This window comes from Ochotona princeps, chromosome 4 (assembly GCF_030435755.1).
Source record: "Ochotona princeps isolate mOchPri1 chromosome 4, mOchPri1.hap1, whole genome shotgun sequence".
Taxonomy (NCBI): domain Eukaryota; kingdom Metazoa; phylum Chordata; class Mammalia; order Lagomorpha; family Ochotonidae; genus Ochotona; species Ochotona princeps.
The window spans coordinates 97,185,576-97,212,086 of NC_080835.1; the positions used below are offsets into that span (position 1 = coordinate 97,185,576).

The 26,511-nt window shown below is 41.0% G+C and overlaps 1 protein-coding gene across 1 annotated transcript; it reads left to right on the forward strand.

The window, feature by feature from the left end:
- The first annotated feature begins 1,088 nt into the window (after nucleotides 1–1,088).
- On the forward strand, nucleotides 1,089–25,848 carry CHEK1 (checkpoint kinase 1). Its single transcript, XM_058664065.1, has 13 exons — nucleotides 1,089–1,187; nucleotides 1,809–1,893; nucleotides 2,967–3,190; nucleotides 4,282–4,346; nucleotides 4,436–4,505; nucleotides 9,002–9,190; nucleotides 12,437–12,541; nucleotides 15,197–15,292; nucleotides 16,958–17,066; nucleotides 17,291–17,468; nucleotides 17,727–17,858; nucleotides 23,745–23,846; nucleotides 25,454–25,848. Exons 2-13 carry the CDS (start codon nucleotides 1,829–1,831, stop codon nucleotides 25,547–25,549), a joined length of 1,431 nt encoding a protein of 476 aa, XP_058520048.1. The 5' UTR covers nucleotides 1,089–1,187; nucleotides 1,809–1,828; the 3' UTR covers nucleotides 25,550–25,848.
- Nucleotides 25,849–26,511: the final 663 nt, after the last annotated feature.

Consider the following 26,511-nt stretch of genomic DNA (forward strand, 5'->3'; position numbering starts at 1 on the left):
TCAGCTTTCTGTGAAAGATTTCATAGGCTCGACTTTGCACAATGTCAGTCCCTCTGCTTTCAGAAAGGTACTGAGGCAGAAACCATCTGCGCAGCCCAGTTCATTTGCCTCACTTTGTCCTTACTTAAACTCACCGATCCAACTTGAACCTTTTGGGATTTCTGAGGTGCAAATCAAGTTGCTTTTCTGCTTACTTCCGGCTACCTTTTGGGTTCACCTTTATTTAAGGTCGGTACCTTTCAGCTAAATGTTTTCCACTTTCTAACATTTTCTCATTATCCATTCTTCTCTTAAATATCCTTTACTATTTTAGTGAGGGTTCAGAAGGGAACATCAATTCTCACGTGCCACCTCATATATATTGTCTGATATCCTGTTTGAACCTGCATACCCTTTTTTTTTTTTTCAGGCTAGAAAGACATCAGTTCTATCCAGACTACATAGGAACTGTGCGAGTCCTTTCCCTTTTTAAAAAACTGCATTTATTTGCAAGGCATAGTGACAGATTTTGCATCCATTGGTTCACTCACTCCCTGAAGTCCCACACCTAGTGCTGGTCCAGCCAAACACGGTCTTGCAGGTGGCAGGGGCCCAAGATCCAAGTACTTGGACTGATTAACTCCTAGGCTTCGAGCAGGACGCAGGACTGGGTCTCGAACAGGCGACCTGACAACCTGCGGCACCGCCGACTGCCTTAACCTCACTTCTCATTTTCAACTCCTGGCTCCTACTTCGGAGTCCTCCCATTCCTCACAGGGCGCCGTCTCCAGGACTAGGAGGGCCGCAGCTCTGGGTCCTGCTGGGCAGGTCGGAGCTGTGGTTCCCAGGCGGTGACCGAGCAGTGACCGAGCACGGCGGAAGCCCAGCTCGCCGCGGGCAGGCTTCGGCTCCGCCCAGCCAGTTCACACTCGGCCCGGTCGCCAAGGCTCGGTGATGTGAAGCGAAACTTCCTAAACCCCTTCAGTCAGGACTGTCGGGACCACCAAGCCACTCGGCCGTGGGCGGGAGAAACGCCTCTCAGAAGGCCCTCCGGCTGCAGCCAATCTTCAGCCGAGGCAGCCATGGAAACGCGCGCTGCCGTGCTTTACGGCAAGGGTGCGCTCGTTTGCGACGCCGTGACGCGACCAAGTTTTGGCGGGAAAAGCGCCGCATTCGGATTCCTGAAGTGGTGGGCAAAGGACAGGCTGGTGAGGAGGAGTGGCCGCTTGGGTGGGAAGGGAATCCGGGGAAGGGGTTCGGAGGTTAGTGTGGCAGGGCATGATGAGGAAAGTGTCGCTGACGGGCGAGGGAGACAGGAGGGACTTCCGCGGAGAGGCGGGTTCGGGGGGTGCGGTGCCAGGGCGTCCCCGTTGTGGGAGTGCTGCGGCGTGGGGGACGGAGGACGAGCGTCGACCGCCCTGCGGCCGGGGGCCCGGAGGCCTGGGCGCCGGCCTTCCGCCTCTCGGGCCAGCGGGGCCCCGCCCCGGGCTGCTCCTGGCCTCCTCCCGGCCTCCGGGACCGGGGCGAGCGGAGGAGGGGCTGCGGGCGGCCGGCTTCCTCGGCCCCTCTTCCGGCCGCGGCTCAGGGCTTCCCCGGAGAGCGTTGGCCCCTCCAGCACCCTGCACGCCTCTGGATCTCCTGGGGGGCCGGGGGTGGGCAGAGAAAGCCAGCGTTCGGGGAACATGCTGTGGTTTAAAGGCTGGGATAAACGTGGATGAGACCTTGAGGGGGAAAGCAGCAGATGCTGTGGGGACCCAAAGCTCAGTGGCTTCGCCGGTGACAGCGCCCACACCCATTCCCCGTCCTTACCGGGTTCTTGTGTTTCACAGCCGTGGTTCTTGGTAGAGTCATGGCAGTGCCCTTTGTGGAAGACTGGGACTTGGTGCAAACCCTGGGAGAGGGAGCCTATGGAGAGTGAGTCTGAATCTTTATTTTTCTTAGCCTTCATTTCCTGTCTGTTGCTTGAGTGCACATCCGTTGTTTCACTGTTTGGAATTGTACTACTCTAATTCATCCAACTCTAGAGAGTAGATGTTTACAATTGAAATGCAAGACTGATGAAGTCATACAGTTGTTGTGAAGACACACGCACACACATATATTCTGCTGGCTTTTTTTGTTTCTAACATTTTCTTTGTAAAGAGCGGGAAGAAATCTGCAAATTCAGGGTTCCCCTCCCACATACACATTCTTGATAAGCTTAGTACTTAATAAAGGAACACACAGCCTGCACACAGCCTGCCTAGTTTCAAATCTTCATGCTGTCACATTGCTGTTGTGTGATCTTAAGCACTCTTCCTAAGTGTCTGTGTACTTGACCTGTAAGGTGGCGGTAATGGTACCTACCCCATGGATGCTTAGAACATTAGTATAGGCATGACTAGCATAGAATTGATAAATGTTAAATTATGCTGTTAAAATTGCATGGATATGCATGTATGTAGGATGTACGTACTAGTAATCCAAAGATAGTTTATGATTTTTTTATGTGTCCAACATATTTTTTTTTTTAACTTATGTATTTATTTGAGAAACAGAGACCTCCCATCTGCTGCTCTGCGGCTGACCCACTTTGAGCATCCTGTCCTGGCGCTGCCCAGGTTAGGAGCTGGGACACTTGCCAGTCTCTCTTGTGGTGTAAACTCAGCTGCTTGAGCCGCATGAGCAGTAAGCAGAAGTCAGGAGATGAGTTAGATATTTTTATCTAGGCACTCGGATTTGCGGCATCGACATCATTAGCGTCATTTGAAAACCTAGGCTAAATGCCTGTCCCCATGATGACTGTTGACATATTGTAATAGTTTGTGTTTCAGAAATGAGTAGTATCAGTTGAAGACATGGCAGAAACCATTTCCTTGGTTCGTTTTTAATGGAGAAAATAGAAAGTAAAGGTAGAATGATATTGGATGCATCATATTTAATCTTTTGCAAATTTGAGAGAAATTATGTCAAAAAATGTGGAATGTTGTAACTTTTTTCTTTTTTAGGGTTCAGCTTGCTGTGAATAGAATCACGGAAGAGGCAGTCGCTGTGAAGATTGTGGACATGAAGCGTGCCATAGACTGCCCAGAAAATATCAAGAAAGAGATCTGCATAAATAAAATGTTAAATCATGAGAACATAGTGAAATTCTATGGTCACAGGAGAGAGGGCAATATCCAGTATCTATTTTTGGAGTACTGTAGTGGAGGAGAGCTTTTTGATAGAATAGGTATGCAAAATGTTTGATAATCTGTGTTTCTAAATTTGTTGTTTTAACCTTGAGGGGTTACTTGGTCCTTGCCCTTTCAGAATTACTAATGCAACAGTGAAATTGGAATAAGTTTAAGTTGTCTTTTTTCTTGGCAGCTTGTACTAACACATGAAAGTGTGTATAGAATCACTGAAAGAAAACTTTTTTTCAAGTGATACAAGATTTATTAATCAAGATCACCATTTTATGCAGTTTAATGAATTATTTCATGATGAAGTATAAATGCAACATTGTTGCCTTGTATAATTCCTTATAGAGATTATAGTTACATGAAATCATATACACATTTACATATCGAACATGTTTTAATATTCCTTTTTTTAAGGGAACTAATTGGGAATTTTCTAGGACTGCTTTGTGTATATTCAGTAAATTATATTTGCTACTCATGCAAATTAAGCATTGGTACTGCAGAAGACTTAGAAGTACATGTAATACATTCTGTAAATCTAACTTTGTTATTTAAAGCTAATTTACTAGCATTAGAGGAAGTTGAGGGTAATGGAAATCTAGAGTTACTTGTGAAAGGATAATGATCAATAGAACGTTTCTTAATAATACTGTTTTCTGAAGGAACTTTACATTCATGGATTTGTAGTGTGAGACACTATGAAATTTGTGACTGTTAAATACGTAGTGATACTGGCCTGTATAGCTCTAGATTTCCACATTGACAATTATTTCAGGAGTGTAAAAAATCTTTGCCTTAGCATTTACAAGAGGAAAATTTGAAGGACACCAAATAAATCAGGATAATTTTAACATTATGCAGAAGCTTTTGAAGCATAACTTGCATTCTTGAGTTGATGGTGGCTTGTTGTTGCTCTGTAATATTCCTCTGGTATTAGTTTATTTTTGACATTTAGCCAATGAGAAAATATGTTGTTCAGTACTGCGTGTGTTGGTTGACTCCTGAATCTTCTGTTCGTGTTAAGATTCTGTTTGCTAAAGTACAGTCATGAATGTCAAAAAACTTTGACTTGAGAAATTGTGGTTGGTACCTAATTATGTTTATCCTGTAAACTAAATGTCATCATTAATTCTTGCAGAGCCAGACATAGGCATGCCTGAACAAGATGCTCAGAGATTCTTCCATCAACTCATGGCAGGAGTGGTAGGTACAGTTGTCTATTTTCTTTTTACTTAAAATTAGTAGGAATGAAATACCAAATTCAGGTGTGTTTGCATCTGCCTCTCCCTTAGGTTTATCTGCATGGTATTGGAATAACTCATAGGGACATTAAACCAGAAAATCTACTGTTGGATGACAGAGGTAAGTTTATCATTTTCTAAGCGGTGCCTCTGTTATTTTATTACAGCTATGCAAGGTGGGATCGAGGCTTTTGTGTTACTAAAATTTTAGGGCAGAAAATCTGAGAAATCAAGTAAAATTGCAAGACTCAATCTATTTGGACTAAACAAGGCTCTCATTATAAGTGTAGGTGAGGGAGGGAAATCTGACCCTGAGCAGGGGTTACTCACTAGATGAATAAATGTAATACTTGTCTCAGTTCTTCAATAGAGAAATAAAGGTAAGACTCTGTTGTAATGTCCTGGATCTTAGCCTTGGCCTAGTGTTGTATAAAGACACGAGAAAATTAGTTACTTTATGGATGGCATTTAATGAGAGAGATGGTTAGTAAAAGTGTGAGATTGTAGACTGAGGATTTAAAAACTGTCAGCTGTGTGAGGAAGTGATTTTTGTTTTGTTTAATGCTCTATAACAAAAAAGTAAGCTTTCAAAAATATTTACAAATGAGTGAATTTGACAAACAAGAGAGATAGATAAATCGAGTCAGTTGCTTTGTATAGGAAAAAAATATGAAATCCAACATTTGATTTGAGGAAACTAACCAAGTGCAGTGGAGTAATATGCTGTTGGCAGCAAAACAGATTTAGAAGGACATTTATGAAGCAACAACCTTGACGCTTGTCACTGTGTGCTTTGGTCACATAATGCGAAGTGATGTCCTTCATAAGGAAGGTAGCAGTCTTGCACTGCTCTGGTGGTGCTGTGTGGGCAATAATGGGTTTCCTGTGAACCACGCTGTGACAAGCTTGTGGACTGCCAAAAACTTACCAGAGGGTGACCTGAATGATAAAAGGACTATGTGCCATGCAAAATAAAAAATTATTAGAACTTAGGGAAAATCTGCTGATTATTAAGTGTGGTTTTTCAGAATATGCCGGTGAAAACTACATGGGAAAGTTAGGATTTGTGACCTCCATAAGTGGATCTGTTCAAAAATGGAACAGATTTCTGTGGAATATGGCAGATTATTTATTTATTCTTAGACATTTTTGTGATAAAGTATATTTAAAGAATGAAATCACAGAAACACATTCAGAGTCAGAGTGGGGACAGAGAGGGGAAAGGTGGGAGAGAGAGGTTTCTGTTTTTATCTTGTGTCCATGGGGAGACAGGGTGCCCCTTCCATTGCTTGGCTTCTTGTGAGCCTAGGAAGGGGACTCTTTATATAATGCCATTCCACAGTCCCAGATTAGGGGGTGCGCAAGCTGAGGAAGGGGTCATTTGACTGGCAAGTATATAGACTCTACTACATAGTGGGGGGTGGTAATAGCTTTTAGTTTGTGAATCTAAGCTTCCTATCTGCCTGTTCCATTTCTTCCTGAGACTTCAGACCCTATTCTTAAGAGTTGCTGAAGGATGCAGTATCATGTCATGTTCTCTAGCTACTTCCAGCTGATCAAGGGTATAGGCCTTGGGTGTCCCAAGTTCAGAATGAGCCAGATAAAGTAGCTGGTACCAATGACTGTATTTCCCCACACTGTCATTGGCACTACAAGTTGCTCGCATTTTATGTATTTCTTTTTTAAGATTTATTTTTATTACAAAGTCAGATGTACAGAGAGGAGGAGAGACAGAGAGGAAGATCTTCCGTCTGATGATTCATTCCCCAAGTGAGTGCAACGGCCGGTGCTGTGCCGATCAGTAGCCAGGAGCCAGGAACTTCTTCCAGGTCTCCCACGCGGGAGCAGGGTCCCAAAGCATTGGGCCGTCCTCGGCTGTTTTCCCAGGCCACAGGCAGGGAGCTGGATGGGAAGTGGAGCTGCCAGGATTAGAACCAGCGCCCATATGGGATCCTGGCGGGTTCAAGGCAAGGGCTTTAGCCACCAGGCCACGCCGCCGGGCCCCAGCATTTTTATGTCTTTTGAAGTGGCATCTCAGGGCCTCAACTGGCTCAGAGGAGCAGGCTGACTGGTCGTTTGTGTGAAACTGGGCATGAACATCTCCCCAGGACAGGAGGCAGCACAACCCCACCATCTGGTCCTCGGGACAGGAGGTGAATGTGGTGAATGTGGTAATTAGGTATCAGGAATATTTAAAGGGAATTTAAAAGCTTGGCTAGTTGGACCAATGTACTTTCCAAGATCTTGTGCAACAATGAGGTTTAGTTTTTTAGCCTTCTGCAAGCTTTTTCATAAGGCACACGGTAAAATTGATTAGATATTTAGAAAATTTGGCATGTGAGAATATTGTAGGGTGGCCTGTTGAGAAAGGAAAGTGCAGCACAGGTGAAAGTCAAGCTACATAAACCCCGCTGGGAAAGGGGCACATATCTGTGAATGTGAGAAGCGACGTAGCAGTGTTGAGAGAGTGAGCTTTTGAGTCATTTGATCCTGGACTTGATGTAGGCCACCTCATACCATATTCTTAAGTTTTAAACTTACTATGTGCAGTTCTCTATATAGTGCTAAGTTGTAGACATAGTATATAACAACATAGTCCAAGGAATAGTATAGTCATTCATGAGTAGTTTAAATGATTATGCCTTATAAGTGACTGACACATTATTTTAAAGATTTATTTAGGACCCGACACGGTAGCCTAGTGGCTAAATCCTCACTTGGGATCCCAAATGGGCACCAGTTCTAATCCTGGCTGCTCCACTTCCCATCAGTCTCCCTGCCTGTGGCCTGAGAAAGCAGTAGAGGATGGCCCAAAGCCTAGTGACCATGCACCTGCGTGGGAAACCCAGGGGAAACTCGTGGCTCCTGGCTTCAGATCAGATCAGCTCAAGCCCTTGTAGCCATTTGGGGAGTGAACCAGTAGACAGAATATTTTTCTGTCTGTCTCTCCTTTCTATAGATCTGACTTTCCAATAAAAATGAATCTTGAAACAAAAAAGATTTATTTTATTGGAAAGGCAGATTAACAGAAAGAAGGAGACTCAGAGAGGAAGATCTTCCGTCTGCTGACTGACTCTCCAAGTAGCCACAATGGCCGGAGCTGAGCCGATCCGAAGCCAGGGGCCAATAACCTCCTCTGGGTCTCCCATGTGGGTGCAGGGTTCCAAAGTTTTTTGGGGGGTCACCCTCTGTTGTTCTTCCAGGCCACAAGCAGGAAGCTGGCTGGGAAGTGAAGTAGTTGGGATGCAAACTGGCAAATAAATGGGATGGTGGCTCTTGTAGGGAGAGGGTTAGCCAGCCTAGTCATTGTGCCAGCCTTATAACCTAGACTTTTTCATCTAAGTGGTTTCTTCACATTGTGTCAACCAGGTAGCCATTGAAAGAAAGCTGTTTAAAGATAAAATACTCTAGCTACCTCTGAAATCAAATGCAAGTATCACGAGTGCTCAAATACTACATTGTTGTGAATGTCCTTAGTTTTTTTTTTTTTTAAAGGTTTACTTTTATTACAAAGTCAGATATACAGAGAGGAGGAGAGAGAGAGAGGAAGTAGAGCTGCCGGGATTAGAACCAGTGACCATATGGGATCCCGGCGAGGACCTTAGCCACTAGGCCATGCCACTGGGCCCGAATGTCCTTAGTTTTTAAGGACTTTGTCCCTTAGATGAGACATTGTAACTTTCTGACATAAGTACAGTAATGATGCCCCTTCTTTATATTTGAGTCATGTTATGATAAAAATTGTGCACATCCCTCAGTATATGTCAGTGAATGTGGATGTAATGTGGTTTTTTTAAGCAGTTATCTCCATAGTTTTCATTGTACACATATTTTACAAAACTTGATAGTTTCTTTACAGATGGATATATAAGTTGTTTACAAATAGCATTGCTTTAAATATACTTATGTTTATGAATTTGTGGGATTGTTTTCATGGAAATGGTCTTAAAAGAGGAATATGCCAGCTCAAAGAGTGACTATTCAAATTTTGACATCTTTTGCCACATGGCCCTCTGAAACGGTTTTACTGGTTAATGCTTCCGATTATAGATGGCTTTCCCTAACTTGTCAGTTCTGGGTTAGATCCTTGTTGTCCTCTATATTTTTATAACTTTCCATGGCAGTTGTCTGCTGTCAGTCTTTTTCATTGATTTATCTACTAGTTGATATTGCTGGCACAGCGTCTGCCGTTCATTTAGAGTTGTATTTGTCAAGTGGGTTGGATATCCTGCCTGCAGTGTTCCTGATGTATAGCTGTGGCCTCCTCCCTGTCCTCTGTTACCTGATGAAAGGTGCTGCTTTGCTCTCAGAGCAGTTTGGAGTACTCTTTTGAGTATTCAGGGCTCCTTTTGACCACAGCATTTTCTTTTAACCTAATCTAAACTGTTAATATGTATCGATGATACTTCTCTTAAATTAGTGGAAGGGACGCATCTTTGTTTCATTTGATCATAGATGGGAATGACTTTTCTCTTACAAGCATTTCTTTTTTTCTTTCATTTTAAGGTAAAGTAGTTCTGCAAACTTCAATTAACAGCAGTGATTTTTCCAGCAGAAACTTACCTGTTTGCAAAATGTTTGTTCAGTTTCGTCCTTCTTTCTCTTGGTTTGGTTTAGATAACCTCAAAATCTCTGACTTTGGCCTGGCCACAGTGTTTCGGCATAATAATCGTGAGCGTTTATTGAACAAGATGTGTGGGACTTTACCTTATGTTGCTCCAGAGCTTCTGAAGAGAAAAGATTTTCACGCAGAGCCGGTTGATGTTTGGTCCTGTGGAATAGTACTTACTGCAATGTTGGCTGGAGGTAAAAGCTGCTTAATCGTGGTAAAGTTCCTGTCCTCAGAAAGGTCAAATTTCTTGCACTAAAATCAAGGAAATAAGCCAAGGGAGTCCATGTTATAATACTTAAAAAAATTTTTTTAAATATTTATTTATTTATATTTGAAAGATTTACAGAGAGAAGGAGACACAGAAATCTTCCATTTGTTGGTTCACTATCAAAATGGCTACAAGGGTTAAAGCTGAGCCAATCCGGAGCCAGGAGCCTGGAGTTTCTTCTGAGTCACCCACATGGGTTTCAGGAGTCCAAGGATCTGAGCTGTGCTCTGCTGTTTGCCCTGGCCATATACAGAGAGCTAGGTGGGAAGTGGAGCAGGCAGGACACAAACTGGTACCCCACAGGGTGATGGTGCTATAGGTGGAGGATTAGCTTGCTGTGCCACCATGTCGACCTCAAGAAATTTTTTTAGGAATTACTGGCAAGGGGCCAGCAACATGGCTCAGTGGTTAAAGCTTCACCCTGTGAACACTGGGATCCTGTATGGTGTCTGTTTGTATCCTAGCTGCTCTCACTTCCCAATCAGCTCCCTGCTTGTGGCCTGGGAAAGCAGTTGAGGATGGCCCAAAGCCTTGCGACCCTGCACCCACGTGGGAGACCTGGAGGAGGAAGCTCTTGGCTCCTGGCTCCTGGCTTCGGATTAGCTCAGCTCTGACCATTTTGGCTATTGAGGAGAGAACAAGCAGACAGAAGATCTTTGTCTCCCCTCCTCTCTGTACATCTACCTTTCCAAAAAAAAAAAAAAAAAAAAAGAGAGAGAAAAAAGAAAAAGAATTACTTGCGAAGCAGAGAGAGAGAGAAATGCGCACTCCCATCTGATTCTCTCTCCAGATGCCCCCAAGTAACAAGAGCTAGGCCAGGACTGAACCCAGAAGCCAGAAACTTGAGTCCGTGTCTCCCCTGTGGGTGCAGGAATCCAGTTAACTGAGTCAGCACAGCTGCCCGCAGGCTGTACCTGAGCAGGGCGCTGGACTCAGGTCAGGAGCCTGAGGAAATCCACTGCAGGTACTCTACTGAGAAGCAGACATCTTAACTGCTAGGCCAAACGCCCACACCTCCACTAGTTATGTTTAAATAACAGTGTTGTCATCAATTTGGATTTATGCTCAACGCATCATAGGCCAAGTGATTTAGAAACAGTAAGTTTATAGACATTTCTTAGTTTGTGATACTGGAGATCAGTTCAGTGTGTTTTTGTGGGAGCCCTTTTTCTGGCTTCTGAGTAGACGTTTTCTGTGTTCTAAGCAGTGTGGAGCAGGGGTGGGGGCAGAAGCAAGCACTCTGAAGTGGTAAAATAAGGGCAGTAATCTCATTCCAAATGCTGACACATCGTGGGTTAGGATTCCAATATACATATTTTTGTGTTTCAATGTGATATGTCTGGGGAATGGTATGCAAACATTAAGTACATTCTAAGTTATAATTTATTTAAATTTATTTATAAAATTCATAATATGTACCCAAAGTTTTTTTAAATGAGGTGTATATATATATATATATACACTTTATTTTTTAAATGACCTCATTTGAAATGACCTCATTTTTTAAACATACCTCATTTAAAAAAACAAATCGTGTGTGTATATATATATATATATATATATATATATATATATATATGAATATATATCTATTGGAAAGGCAAATTCACAGAGAGAAATGGATAAAAGAGATCTGCCATCCACTGGTTTACTCCCCACGTGGCCACAATGGCCAGAGCTGAACTGATTCAAAGCCAAGAGCCATTAACTTCTTCCAGGTCTCCCGTGTGGATGCAGGGTCCCAAGGTTTTGTGCCATCCTCTACAGGGAGCTGGAAGAGAAGTGGAGCAGCCAGGATATGAACCAGCATGTGCAAGATGATCCTGGCACAAGCAAAGGGAGGATTTAGCCATTGAGCCATTGCACCAGATCCAGTTGGAGCCATTTCTTTAAAAATAATTACAACATCGGCGGGCCCGGCGGCATGGCCTAGCGGCTAAAGTCCTCGCCTTGAAAGCCCCGGGATCCCATATGGGCGCCGGTTCTAATCCCGGCAGCTCCACTTCCCATCCAGCTCTCTGCTTGTGACCTGGGAAAGCAGTCGAGGACGGCCCAAGGCTTTGGGACCCTGCACCCGCATGGGAGACCCGGAAGAGGTTCCTGGTTCCCAGCATCGGATCGGCGCAGCACCGGCCCGTTGTGGCTCACTTGGGGAGTGAATCATCGGATGGAAGATCTTCCTCTCTGTCTCTCCTCCTCTCCGTATATCTGGCTTTCCGATAATAATAAAATCTTTAAAAAAAAATAATAATTACAACATTGGGCCTGGAGTGACAGCCTAGTGTTTAAAGTTCTCGCCTTACACACCAGGATCCCGTATGGGCAGTAGTTCTAATCCCAGTGGCCCTGCTTTCCATCCAGCTCTCTGCTTGTGGCCTGGGAAAGCAGTTGAGGATGGCCCAAAGTCCTGGGATCCTGCACCTGTGTGGGAGACCCAAAAGAAGCTCCTGCCTCTTGGCTTCAGATCACCTCAGCTTTAGCCATTGTGGCCACTTAGGGAGTGAATCAGTAGACAGAAAATCTTCTCTGTCTCTCCTCCTCTCTGTATATTTGACTTTCCAATAAAAATAAATTAACCAAAATAAATAAATAAATAAACTCATGCAATATTTAAAAAATTACGCCAATCTCTTCATGTGAACACTTTGTTTTTTAAATTTTTAAAATTATTAATTTCCATGGTACTGTTTTGTAGGTGTAAGGATTCCTCCTTTTCCCTCCATTTTCTCCTTCCCCATATTCCCCTCTCCCCATTTCCCCCATATTAGTGTAGTACTTAAGCAACAGTTACAAGTCTAACATTCTGCTATTCAAGTTCATCATGGTAATGTAGGTATAGACAAAGGTAGAAAATCTGGTATCATACTGTCAGGCATCTTTAACAGTTTCACTGGAAGTTCTCCTCCTATTCAGGAGTAGAGATATGTAGTACACTGTATCTTCACTTCCCAGTATGTTAGTCTGCAGTATACACAGTCACGTGAACACTTTTGGAAACAATTGGACAAGAAATACTTTGTTTTCTAAGTGCCTCTAAAGTTTCTGTGATTGGCATTCTTAGTTTGAAAACTGTAGTGGAGGAAACTTTATGGATATTTATATAATACTGATTTTTTCTTGAAATCTTTATAAAGATGTGCCCTTATAAAATTAAGGCTTGTTTCATTTTTAGAATTGCCATGGGACCAGCCCAGTGACAGTTGTCAGGAATATTCTGATTGGAAAGAAAAAAAAACATACCTCAATCCTTGGAAAAAAATCGATTCTGCCCCTCTAGGTAAGCAGGTTATCTTGACTAAATAAAAATACTGACTTCTTGAATAATGAAATTTTATACTATTAAGAAAAAAAAAATTCTGTAAGATCTCAGTAAGTAGCTGTTTAAGAATATCATGTGTATTTTATGTTCTTCTGTATTTTGTTGTAGATATATGTAATAAATGTTTATTATGCATATATTATAAATATACTTTTACAAAGAATGAGATTGTGCTACAGTAGCCTTTTTTTACATTTTATTATTATTTTATGATATAGCTCCATAATCCTGTTTTTTTTTAAGATTTATTTATTTGTATTAGAAAGATATACAGAGAGAAGAAACAGAGAGGAAGATCTTCCATCCGCTGATTCACTCCCCAAGTGGCCACAACGGATGGAGCTGTACCGATCCAAAGCCAGGAGCTTGGAACCTCTTCCAGGTCTCCCACACAGGTGCAGGGACCCAAGGCTTTGGACCGTCCTCTACTGCTTTCCCAGGCAACAAGCAAGGAGCTAGATAGGAAGTGTGGCCACTGGGAGTAGAACCGGTGCCCATATGGGATCCTGGCATGTTCAGGGTGAGAAATTCAGCCACTAGGCTGTCAAGCCAGGCCCTGTTTTGTGGTTTTAATGATCTGTGAAAACTTTTCATGCTGTCACTGTAGTACTATGTCAGCAGAGTGTGGTGGTGCCATTCTGCTTTGTAGAAATACACTGTTGGAGATTTAGATTTTTCCTGATTTTTCATTAAATAGATACGAGAGGTCTCCAGAACATTTGCAGAAAGTGAAAGTTAACCATATGTTTATTTTGGCACAAAAAAATTTGAAGTCTGAATAGGTGGAATCTAAAAAGTTCATGGAAAATGCGTATTTTAAAAAAATGCAAAAATTTGAAAAATATTTGCACTGAAGTAAGCTTTTTAAATTCTATTTTCCACAGTCTTCTAAGTTTATTTTTATTTGAAAGGCAAGTTATTAGAGAGAGAAGGAGAGAGAGCTCTTCCATCAATTGGTTCACTCCCAGGGAGCCATAATGTTCATTGCTGAGTACATGTAAAGCCAGGAGTCTCTTTTACTGTTAAGTTACTCCTGAAAATAAACCTCTAGAAGTGAAATTTCAGGACCAAGAATGTGTATAGTTTTTAATTATTATGGCTTATTTTGCCAGATTGCTTTTCAAATCATTATTTGATCAAAAAATTTTAATTAGTATTATGAAAGTATAAATGATAAAAGTCTTCAATTTAGTTTTCAATTTGGTACTAATTAAGTTGTGTTTGTTTGCTTTTTGTGGCATGAAAATTTGTAGTTGCACTTCAGAGATTATTTTTTAACACTAATGTCATTTGGACTACAATAATTACAAGTATTTTTTAATAATTTATCATTTACTATTTTTTATGCTGCTTTGATATGTAAAAGTTCTGTTTTTCATATATATTGTTATTTTTGGTTTCTAACTATATTACCATGTTTGCAAAGGTTTTTTTTTTTTTTTTTTTTTTTTTTAAGATTTATTTATTTTCATTACAAAGTTGGATATACAGAGAGGAGGAGAGACAGAGAGGAAGATCTTCCGTCCACTGATTCACTCCCCAAGTGACCAAGTGACCGCAATGGCCGGTGCTGCACTGATCCTAAGCCGGGAACCAAGAGCTTCTTCCGGGTCTCCCACGTGGGTGCAGGGTCCCAAAGCTTTGGACTGTCCTCGACTGCTTTCCCAGGCCACAAGCAGGGAGCTGGATAGGAAGTGGAGCGGTCAGGATTAGAAACAGTGCCCATATGGGATCTTGGCGCGTTCAAGGCGAGGACTTTAGCCACTAGGTCAGGGCGCCAGGCCCGCATATTCACATTTTAATCTTCAGTTTCTTAGATAGAATTTTTCTGTTGAAACATGTGGAATTTTTAAGAGTTACTTACTTTATTTAAAGCAGTTAGAAAAATAGAGATCTTCCATCTGCTGATTTATTCTCCAAATGGCCGCAGTGGCCATGAATGACCTGACCAAAGACAGGAGCCAGGAATTTCATGTGGGTCTCCCACGTGGGTGGCAGGGGCCCATCTTCTTTTGCTTTCTAAGAGACATTAGTGGGGAACTGGATTGGAAGTGAGACATCCAAGAATTTAACTGGTGTCTATGAGATGCTGGCATTGCAGGTAGTAGCTTAACGCACTACACCAACCCTTAATATGCTATTGGTAAGTAAGTTTTATTTCTAAAATTGCGGAAGATGAAGTTACATGAGAATGTGAAATATTGTAGCAATAAAGTTTGATATTAAAAATACTTAGAGGAGCTTTTTTTGTTGGAATGCAGAACGATAGAGAAGAGGCAGAATGAGAAAGATGTTCCATACTCTGTGGTTAACTTCCCAAATGGCCACAGCAGCCTGGCTGTGCCAGCTGAAGCCAGGAGTCTGGAACTCCATATGGGTCTCCCACTTGGGTTGAGCGTCCCAAGAACTTGGGCTGTGTTCTGTTGCATTCTCAGACACACAATCACGGAGCTGGATCGGAAGTCGAGCAGCCAGGACTTGAACAGGCGCCCATATGATATGCTGTTGTCTTGGGTAGTGGCGTAACCGGCTATGCCACCACATTGGCCCCACCGTCTGACTTGTAATCTGAATTACTCTTTTGTGAGTGTTGTCTTCTTGTTTTCACTTCAGCTCTGCTACATAAAATCCTAGTTGAGAATCCATCAGCTCGGATTACCATCCCAGACATAAAAAAAGATAGATGGTACAACAAGCCACTCAAGAAAGGTAATGTTATTAAAACACAAGCATTTTTCTCTGCAAAAAAAAAAAATTACAAATCAGCAATAAAAGAACTGTGCTCTCATAATGATTATAATGTCTAATAGGAAAAACAAATATAAAAGCTGATTCTGTTTAATAGAGGGGAAAGAGTGTTAGTGCTAAGAATTTGACCAGATCTCAAAGAGTAAGGAGGACATTTCGTCTTAAGGACATGACATTAACTCTAGAATTTAAAGATTAATGTGGAGCTGGCTAGTAGAGTCTGTCTAATGGCTTTATGATCTCAATGGGATAGCAAGTGACATCGTCTGAGTAATGGGGTGATGGAGAAGCTCATGAGAATTTCAGAAGAATGTCGAAGTTTTGAAATAATCCATTTGGGGAAAGAAAAGGATTCTAACTACAGATTCAGATTGCACACAAAGAATGTTCAGCTGATAATTGTAACAATGAATTTATAGTACCAAACTTTAAATGGCTGCAGGTTGAGCTAATTTAAAACATGTTTTTGTATGTTTTTTAATTTTATTAATTTGAAGACCAGAAAGACACAAGAGACAGAGAGTTCCTCTCAACAGGTTCACTTCCCAAAGCCTTAAATAACCAAATCTGGGGCAGGCCAAGACCAGGAGTAGGGAACTCAACCTGGGTCTGATGTATGGTGGCATAGACTCAAGTACTTAAACCATCACCTGGGTAGTGGCAGAAATCTAGAATGAGAGGCAGGGTTGAATTCAAACCTGTGCTGTAATATAGGATGTGAGCATCCAAAGCAGCAGCTTAACCTGTGCTACCAAATTCTTGCCACCTTAAATTTTTCACTTTTTTTTTTTTTTTTTAGAAAAAGTGCTGACAAGCAGAGACAGATAGAGAAAGGTCTTCCATCAGCTGGTTCATTCTCCAGATACTTGGCAACAGTCAGGGTTGCGGCAGGTCAAGGGCGGGAACCAGAAACACTGTCCCATTTCCCAGTTGGTTGACAGATCCAAGCACTTGAGCCTTCATCTGTCACTTCCCAGAGTACACTCGACCAAGAAACTGGAATCAAGCAGAACTGGGACTCAAACCCAGACATTGCAATATGGGATGTTGGCATCCCAAAAACTATCTTACCTATTTCTTTATTTTTAATTCACTTTTACTGTTGTTTTCATGGTTGGGAATAATGTATGCCCATGTGGGCCACTTCTTAGTGTGGGGAGGGTCAAGACATAAAGGAAGGTGGGGCAAATTTCCCAGATTTTTTTCTTTTTCTCTTGTATCTGCTGGGGGCAAGGACTGGGGGAAGGGGACATGTGTTACTTCTTAAACGCACCCTTTGGTAAAGCTTTTTTAAGGGAACAAATAATGGATAGAGCAACTAACGTTATTTATTTTTTTGTTTTAGAAAGTTTTGGTCTTATAGATATATTTCACATTCTTGGTAGAACATTGCTTAACCATGAAAAGTACTGTTAACATGATTGTTTTAGCATGATACTCCATACTTGGAACTTACTTATGGGTCATGATTTGTGAAATACCTAATTTGACAAATGAGTCTTAGTACTTAGGAGATTTGTAACTTGACCACCTTTCTTGTAAATTGATACGAATGTGATTTTACTTCAGATTGCCTGCATAGACTATTTGAAAGTATCTGTATTTGTTTTTTTTTTTTTTTTTTAGGGGCAAAGAGACCCCGAGTCACTTCAGGTGGTGTGTCAGAGTCTCCTGGTGGATTCTCTAAGCATATTCAATCCAATCTGGACTTTTCTCCAGTCAACAGTGCGTCTAGGTGAGATTAATGAAGCGTGAGAACTGTTAGTGAGGTACATTTGTGCTGTGAAGAATAACGCATGTATATATTTTTATGTTTCTGTATTTAACTTATATCCATGTCTTTATATTTTTAATAACATGGTCTTAAAAATGTGAGAATGTTTGTGTGATAGAAGGAAGGCCTAGCATATTTTACTTATTTATTTAAAGACATATTTACCCCTCTGTTTTACTACTCAGTGAAGAAAACGTGAAGTACTCCAGTTCCCAACCAGAGCCACGGACAGGTCTTTCCTTATGGGACACCAGTCCCTCCTACATCGATAAGCTGGTACAAGGGATCAGCTTTTCCCAGCCCACATGTCCTGATCATATGCTTCTGAATAGTCAATTACTTGGCACCCCAGGATCCTCACAAGTAAGAGAACTGATTTTCCAAACAAATAATGACAGCCCTTTATTTTTATTGACTTAGTGTCTTTTTTGAATATGTAAATTTTAGCTGTATAGTGTTAATACGTTAATTTGTACATAGTTTTTGATAAGGTAAGATGAATTAGAGGATACCTTCAGGAAAAATAATTCTGGGTCACAAAAAGAATGTTTCAGATTAAATAGTTACAATGTGACTGCTTTTGGTTCCAGTAGATTAATTCAACTTTCCTTTGACATATAGAATCCCTGGCAACGCTTGGTCAAAAGAATGACACGATTCTTTACCAAATTGGATGCAGACAAATCTTACCAGTGCTTGAAGGAGACATGTGAGAAGTTGGGCTATCAGTGGAAGAAGAGTTGTATGAATCAGGTATATTTCATTGATTTTCATCATGTCATTTCATGCAGAAAAAGTTAGGTATTTTTGTAAAAAGTATTTTTATTCTGAAATAAAGTAATGGTTTAGTTTGAAAAAGGAACAGTTAAAATTGGAGAAATTTGAGAAAAAATTTTTTTTACTCAATGAGCATTTGGCCTAGTGATGCCACATCCTGTGTCAAAGTGTTTGGGTTCAGTGTCTAGCCAGAGGTCCTAACTCCAGGTTCTTTGTAATGTAGACCTTGGGAATCAGTGGTGATGGTTCAAGTAATTGGGATACTACCATCTATGTGAAGACCTGGATTGAGTTTCCAGTTTCTGTCCTTGGCCCTGGCTATGTCCTTTGCAGTTGTTTGGGAAGTAATCCAACAGACAGAGCTTTCTCTGCCTCTCTGCGTCATGAATAAGTAAATACAATTTACAAGAAAAATAATGTTTCTTAAAAGACCTCACTTGGGTTATTAAAAATTAGTAGCAGGAGTCTTTATTTTCTTAAGAACTATTTACTTAAATTATAGCCATTAACATTTTACTCCCTTCTAGAACAGGAACATATTAACAGTTCTGTACTTTCTCCCTTCACTGAGTCAACCTATCAGTTTTTGTTGTTGTATTACTATAGCAGAATTACAATAGTGGCATTCTAAATAATCTTTTGTTCAGAAAAATATCAGTATCATCCAAGACAGAAAGAGGGTTTTTTTGTGCATGAGTGAAACAGAAGAGACCTGATAACTTAGCACAGAGCTGGGTCTTTTCATTTGGTCCTAGAAGGAAACAGCAAAGTAATAATCACCATAAAAAATGTTGCTGAGCATTTATATAATATGTAATGTTGACATAGCAGTGTCTGATTTTGACCATGTGATGAAATAAGACTGCAGGGGAGATATGTCAATGTGATGTCTGCAGCTTAGTTTTGGAAACAGAAGGGAAGACAATGAAACATGCGTATCTTGGTGAATAAGAAGTATTCATGAAGTATTCATGAAGTATTCACATGAAGTAAATGGTGGTGTTAGATTTGTAAGTTTCCAAAATTAAAAATTAGGGAAAATGTTACTATGTGGAAATCTGAGACCAGCCTCATTTTCCTGTCACCAATATAGTTGATTCACTTTATCTTTCTCTTTTTTTCTTAGCATAAGAGATTAAATTTATATTACACGAAATTCATCACTTTATGTAAAGTGTGCACATTCAGTGATTTCTAGAATATTCACTAGGTTGTGCAACTATCACCTCTAACTTTAAAATATTTCATCCACATCGTAAAAAACCGCATAGTAGAAAATTTTGTGTCGCTAGCAGTCATTCCTAATTCCCCCACTCCCACCATCTGCCCATCGACTTTCATTCTCTGAGGATTGCCTTTTCTGGACATTTCATTAAAATAGAGTCATATAATGTGTGTTCACTTGAACCTGTCTTTGACTTAGCATGTTTTCAAAGTTCATCTGTGTTGTAGCATGTGTCAGTACTTTATTCCTTTTTCTGGCTGAGTCATACTCTGTTGGATTACTATGATACATTTTGTTTATACTCATTCATTAATGGATATTTGATTTGTTTCTACTTTGTGAGGTTTGTAAATATTGCTGCGTTGAATCTTCTGGTGCAGAAATTTTTGTGAACGTGTGTTTCCAATTAGTTACTTATGTGTGCAACAGTGTAATTGCTTGGCATATGTATCTTTATGTTTAACTTTTTGAGGAACTGCAGAGATTTTTCCATAGCAGGTGAACTACTCTGTATTCCCAGCAGCCGTGGGTGAAGGCTTCCGTTTTCTCTGCATCCTTGGCAGCACTGGTGATCGATTTGCTCTTTTCATTATTCCCATCTCACTGTGTGGGAAGAGTCATCTCATTTTTTTTTTTTTTTTACTACAATCTCAGATTTATTATCTTTAAGGACCCAAGCTTAACCATTTTATAGATCATTATAGATTACTATAGATCTTTGATCATGTATAGATTTATTAATTTTTAGCAGTAAATATAGTAATGCAATAAATACACTGAATCCTGACATTTCTCTGAATGCAGAAGATAGAGACATTTGGAAACCAGGAATCATTTTGTTTTTCATTTGCATTTCTGTAATTACTAGTGAGCCTGTTCTCATATTTTTACTGGCCATCTGTTCAGAGAAATCCCTATTCAATTTATAGTCATTTTAACTTTTTTTTATTGGATTGCGAGAGTTCTTTATATACTATGAACATAACTTTCTCAGATACCTGATTTGCAAATATATTCTGTTTTGTTGGAAATTTTTTTTTCATTGTTTCCCCCTTTTTTGTTACTATCTTTTGATTCACACATAAAAATTAACTTTGGTGAATTGTATTTTACCCATTTATTTCCTTTTTTGTTTTAAAGTTTTACTTATTTGCAAGGCAGGTTCACTCCTCAAGTGGCCGCAGTGGCTAGAGCCAAGCCAATCTGAAGCCAGGAGCCAGGAGCCAGGAACCTCGAACCTTCTCCAGGTCTCGTACGTGGGTACAGAGTCCCAGGGCTTTGGGCCACCCTCTACTGCTTTCCCAGGCCATAAGGAGGGAGCTGGATGGGAAGTGGAGCAAACCAGACATGAACTGGTGCCCATAAAGGATGCTAGTATCTCAGGCAGAGGATTAACTTGCTTTGCAGTGGTGCTGGCCTTTCTCCACAGCAGTCTTATCTTTAATGTAAATGCTTGTGGTTTTGAATTTGCTTACCTCTGAACGTAGTTCTTTCCTGTCAGTTTTGCTATGCCATGTTTTGATTTTTATCTGTTATCAATGTATCAAATATTGTTTTCAGATTCTTTTATTTATTGGAAAGGTATATCTGTTGGTTCATTCCCCAATTGCGGTAGTTAGAGCGAGGCCAGGCAGAAGCCAAGAGGCATGCGCCTCATCTGAGTCTCAAGGGATACAGAGCGATCCATGTGTTGAACCCAGATACTCCAGTACAGATGTGTGAGTGTTACTTAGGCAAATGCTCATCCCCAGGTATTTGGGCCAGCTTCTACTTTGTCAGGAGTATTAGCTGGGAACTGGGTGAGAAGTAGAGCAGCAAGGAATAGAACCAGCCAGGGATGACAACACTGTGCCATAGCACCTGTCCCCATATCAATAAACTTTCCTTGTGATTTCTTCCTTGATTCATTACTTACTTATGTGTTTAATTTCCTTCTGTTATTGATTTATAATTACATTTCATTAAAATCCATTTGTGGTCCAAAGTGGCAGTCTAGTGGCTAAAGTCCTTGTCTTGAATGTGCTGGTGTCCTGGCGGCCCCACTTCCCATCCAGCTCCCTGCTTTTGGCCTGGGAAAGCATTCAAGGATGGCCCAAAGCCTTGGGACCCTGCACCTGTGTGGGAGACTCTAAAGCTATTCCTGGCTTTGGATGTCTCAGCTGTGGCTGAGTGGCCACTTGGGGATGGACCAGTGGATGGAAGATTTTTCTCTCTGTCTCTCATTCTGTCTGTATGTCTGACTTTCCAATAAAAATAAATCTTAAAATGAAAAAATAAAAGATTCATTCGTGTAATTTTAGTCTTGAGATGGTTTTTTTTCTTTTTTTACACCTAGCTTGAGGTCTTCATTGGATAGTATTCCAGGTGCATTTAGAAGTGCGTTCTGTTTTATGTTCTTTATCTTTTTGTTAGGTACAGTTGCTTCATAGTATTCCTCAAGTCTTATGTTTCCTTATTTATCTTTTTTTCTCATCTTTTACATTCCTTCTTGAGAATTTGGTGTTGAAGTCTTCAACTGTAATTGCTGGACTATTTCTTACTTTAAATCTTTCAGGTTGGCCTTATATTTTAGGGTTTGATTGATAGTTAAGTATGAATAATTTTAATTGCTCAATCAGATTCTTTATGTATTGTGTCTTTTAATATGATATAATGCTTTTTCATACCAATTTTTGTTGGTCTGTTTTGTGTGATACTATGTAACTGATGCTGTTTTTTGTTTATATGGGCTCCTATTTTCTTCCCATTAGCTTTCAGTCTCTCTGAGTCTAAAGTGAATGTCGGCAACATGTAATTGAATATGTTTTATCTGCTAGTTTATGCTTTTCAAGGATTTTTTTTATCATTTAAAAATTATTATTTGAGAGGGAATGAGAGCGACAGAGACGGAGAGATAGGGATCTCCTGCTGGCCGACTTACCCCCAGATGCCCACGGCAACCCCAGGCTGAGCCACAGCCCAGGAGGCAGGGATGCAATCTGTCTTCCATGTGGGCGGAAGCAGCTAAGTCACTTGAGCCCTGCCTGCTTCTTCCGAGGTCTACATTAAGAGCAGAGATAAGGAGCAGAGCGATTCATGTGTTGAACCCAGATACTCCGGTACAGATGTGTGAGTGTTACTTAGGCAAATGCTCACCCCCAAATTTCTGGCTTTTAATTGGAGATTTTAATGTTTACTTTCATTATTACTTATTTCATGATTACTTATAAGTATATTCCCTGATGTTTCCTGCATTTAGGTCATATTTTCTCAAATTTTCCATTGCGCTTTTGTTTGTTTCAATTGATTTTTTTTTAAAGATTTATTCATTTTTATTGGAAAGCCGGATATACAGAGAGGAGGAGAGACAGAGAGGAAGATCCTCCATCCAATGATTCACTCCCCAAGTGAGCCGCAACGGCCGGTGCTGCACCGATCCGAAGCCGGGAACCAGGAACCTCTTCCAGGTCTCCCACGCAGATGCAGGGTCCCAAAGCTTTGGGCCGTCCTTGACTGCTTTCCCAGGGCCACAAGCAGGGAGCTGGATGGGAAGTGGAGCTGGTGGGATTAGAACTGGTGCCCATATGGGATCCCGGGGCTTTCAAGGCGAGGACTTTAGCCGCTAGGCTACGCCGCCGGGCCCTGTTTCAATTGATTTTTAAAAGATTTATTTATTTACTTATTTGAAAAGCAGAGCATCAGAGAGAGGAGACACACACCAAGAGATCTTCCATCTGGTAGTCCATTCCTTCTTGTTATATTTTCTTGTTTGTTTGTTTTTAAGTTTTATTTTAATTTGGAAAGCCAGAGTTTTATACACACACACACACACAGAAATCTTTCATCTGCTAGTTCATTTTCCACATAGACCGCAGCATCTAGCTGGGGCTGGGCCAAGCTAAAGCTGAGAGCCAGAGCTGCTTGCTGGTCTTTGTCAGTCCAAACCCAGGATCCAGGAACTCTGTCCTGGTCTTCTGCATGGTTGACAGCAGCCTAAGCACTTGGGCTTTCCCAGGTCCTTAGCTGGGAGCTAGGTCAGAAGTGGAGTAGCTGGCGTTGTAAATGCTGGCCCCATATTTTTATTTTTATTTGTTTCTTTCAGTTATGTTTTGATGAAATGTTAATTCTCTCGGTGCTAAGAATTCATGCAGAGTCTTTGCTAGTGGAACTGTACTATGTTTATAAGTTTGGGTTGGACACATGCAGCCACTGGGAGAAGAGAAATCTGGACTTTCTGCATACTTATTACTATTCTTGGTTTTAAAAGTTTTATCTCAGAAGTATCATTGACCTGAGAACATAGTTTTTGTTAAGAGTATTCTTGCTGTCACATTATCTCAGCAGACATCCCATATGGGAACTGGTTCATGCTTGGGTGTTTCACTTCCCATCCTGCTCTCTACTTATGGCCTGGGAAAGCAGCGAAGGATGGCTCAACTCCTTGGGCCCCTGCACCTGTGTGGGAGGCCAGGGAAGAAGCTCCCCACTCCCGTCTTCAGCTCAGCTCAGTTCTTGCCATTGCGGCCATTTGGGAAGTGAACCGGCAGTTGGACTATCTGTCTCTCTGTATATTTGCCTTCCAAATAAAAATAAATATTTAAATAAACCAAGAATATTCTTAAATCTAGCTTTGCCTCACTTATTTATTTTTGCCTTAGGTTACTGTATCGACCACTGACAGGAGAAACAATAAACTGATTTTCAAAGTGAATTTGGTAGAAATGGATGAGAAGATACTGGTTGACTTCCGACTTTCTAAGGTATTTTTAAAGTTTCATTTTATTTCTACTATGATATTTTTAAGTGGACAATTTTTAATAGCGTTGTATTTGCATATATTACTTTCCTCTTAGCCACAGTTTCTCTTTTTATAATTTTAGTTTTCTAAAGTTAATCGCAGTAAAACTTATGGTAGGAAAATCCCAGAAATAAGCAGTTGATAAGTTTTAAATGATCTGGGGTTCTGAGTAGCATAATGGAATCCTGTGTCCTCTGTCTCACATGGGATGGCAATCAGGCCTTTGTAATCTTAACGGAAATAATCAGTCTGATTGAAGACTCAGCATTAAAGTTCATCCAACTAATTAAACTGAGTGTTTAAACCCTTAAACAGCCAATCACTTGCCCGAGTTGGCTGTTTGCACAGCCAGAGTTTGGTTTCAGTGTTTCTTACAGGATGAGTATGTGCCTGAATCAGGTTTGAATAATACAGATTTTTATCTGGTTACAAAACACATTAAAGATTAAAAAAATTCCATTAAAACTCCATGAACGCATGGTAATGCTTAACAGACTTGATTATTGATTAAGGAGGTACATTCCATTCTCATATTGAGTGCTGTCTTTATGTAGGGAGGGGCAGTTAATGGGGTTGCTGATCTTTCCATAATGGCCCTGTGACATACAGTTTGCACCTATGGTAGAGCGGGTATTTTCTTGTTCACCTTTAATGTGGAAGGGATCATGTTGCCTGGCAGCCAGAGTGGGACAGTATCCCAGCTGCCTTAGATCTTTGCTGTCATCGTTTCATTTTCAAGTGCACAGTAATCCACTTGGTTATCAGATCAATTCTTGTGATAGCATATTTCTTAGATTCAAGTCATTCTTATTGTTCCTAAACAGTGACCACTAAACACAATAGTAGTGATGCTGGCAATTTTACTATAGTATATTGTTAAAAGTGTTTTATAAGATCAAGTAATATATAGAATATCACATTTGATATAACTGCAGTTTTCAACAACTGCTGGGAGTCATAGAATGTATTCCCATTAGGTAAGGGAACTACTTACATGGTGTTTAACATTTACTACAACTTGCTTTTTAGATTTAATATTATAAATAAAAGAATAGCAAAAAACTTTATGCTGAAATAAAATGATCTTTGGTTGAATTTTCAGAAATTTTTGAGTTAATCTCATTGCAGCCCTAAAGAAGGCTGGAGAGAGTTCACCTTCCCTATAGTGGAGATAATGGTGTAATACTGTTTTCCAAGGACTTGCTATACACTCACTAAGAAGTCATTCTCAAAACTCAATATGTTGACTTTGTTTCCTTAGTATTATGGCAAGTTACATAATTTGTTTTATTTACAGATACCTGCTACAAGTAGAAATTGACTTAAGTCCACTCTTACTTTAAACAGCAATGTAGAATTTTTCTGCTCTCTTGAGTTTAGTTTGGTGGGAGAGGTAAGGAGCACAAAATTCTCAGAATTATTTGTGTACCATTTCTTGTACTGGATTGGTTGGTTTCCCTAAGAGGAACTGGATTTATCTGAGGATGTTTTTCTTTAGGTACCAGTAATTAGAGTTTGATTTTATGACATGACTCTTGACATTGTTTGTGAATATTGTTCCTAATACAGGGTGATGGATTGGAGTTCAAGAGACACTTCCTGAAGATTAAAGGGAAACTGAGTGATGTTGTCAGCAGCCAGAAAGTGTGGCTGCCTGCCACATGATCCACCCGTCGTTTCTGGGGATTCCTCGAAAACACAATGCTGCTAGGCTGACATTATTCTTCCTAGAGAAGATGATTTCTGTTCTGCAAACTGCAAACAATAGCTCCTGAAGCGTTCTCTTCCCCTTCACCCAAATGCCTCATAGTTCTTGTATGTTTTGCATACAAATAATGTATATATCTTAATTGTAAGTAAAATTTTGGGAAAGGGAGGAATGGATTTCATTAGACACAGCTTTAGCTGTGCTTAGTGTCACATTTCAAAATCCATTGGATGAAAACCTTTCATGTACAAGAGTTTACCAGGCTGCGGAGGCACCCCAGGGCTACACGGGTCATCCCATGCCAGCTTTGCGCACACTGGCCGCCATGTGCACGTGGTGAGCCGCTCCTGGACCTGCCTGGCGGAGCCCCAGGTGCTGACCTCTCGGAGGTGGGACTCTGGCTTTGTTAGGCAGGTCCAGCTCCTCCTACTGCTTGCTTTGGGTTGAGCTGGGGAGGGGGATGGGTAGGGGCAGATCTTTGAGTTTGGGGATCTTAACTTCCTGTAGCTGCCAGGCTGTGGAGGCACCCCAGGGCTACACGGGTCATCCCATGCCTGCTTTGAGCGCACTGGCCGCCACGTGCACATGGTGAGCTGCTCCTGGGTGGCCAGCGTACCATTTGGCGCCAGGTTCCGCCTGCTGGCCACTGGCAGGGGAGCTCTGGGATTTTGGTTGTTTGATGGGCTGTTAGGTAGCTCCATGCTGAACCCAAAGTGCGTTGGAGCTGTGAATCAATCCTAAAGATTCCCAATGACAGTAAATCTTCCTCTAAAGAACCTGTAATTACTTTAGTAGTGCTGAGCATTGAATGCCAGTTCATTCAAAAGTTCACCTCCGGGCATGCCCAGCAGGCTGTCCCCATTACTTGCCATGATGATGGATCAGCAGAGGTGTCACAGTGGGCAGGGCCATGACATTA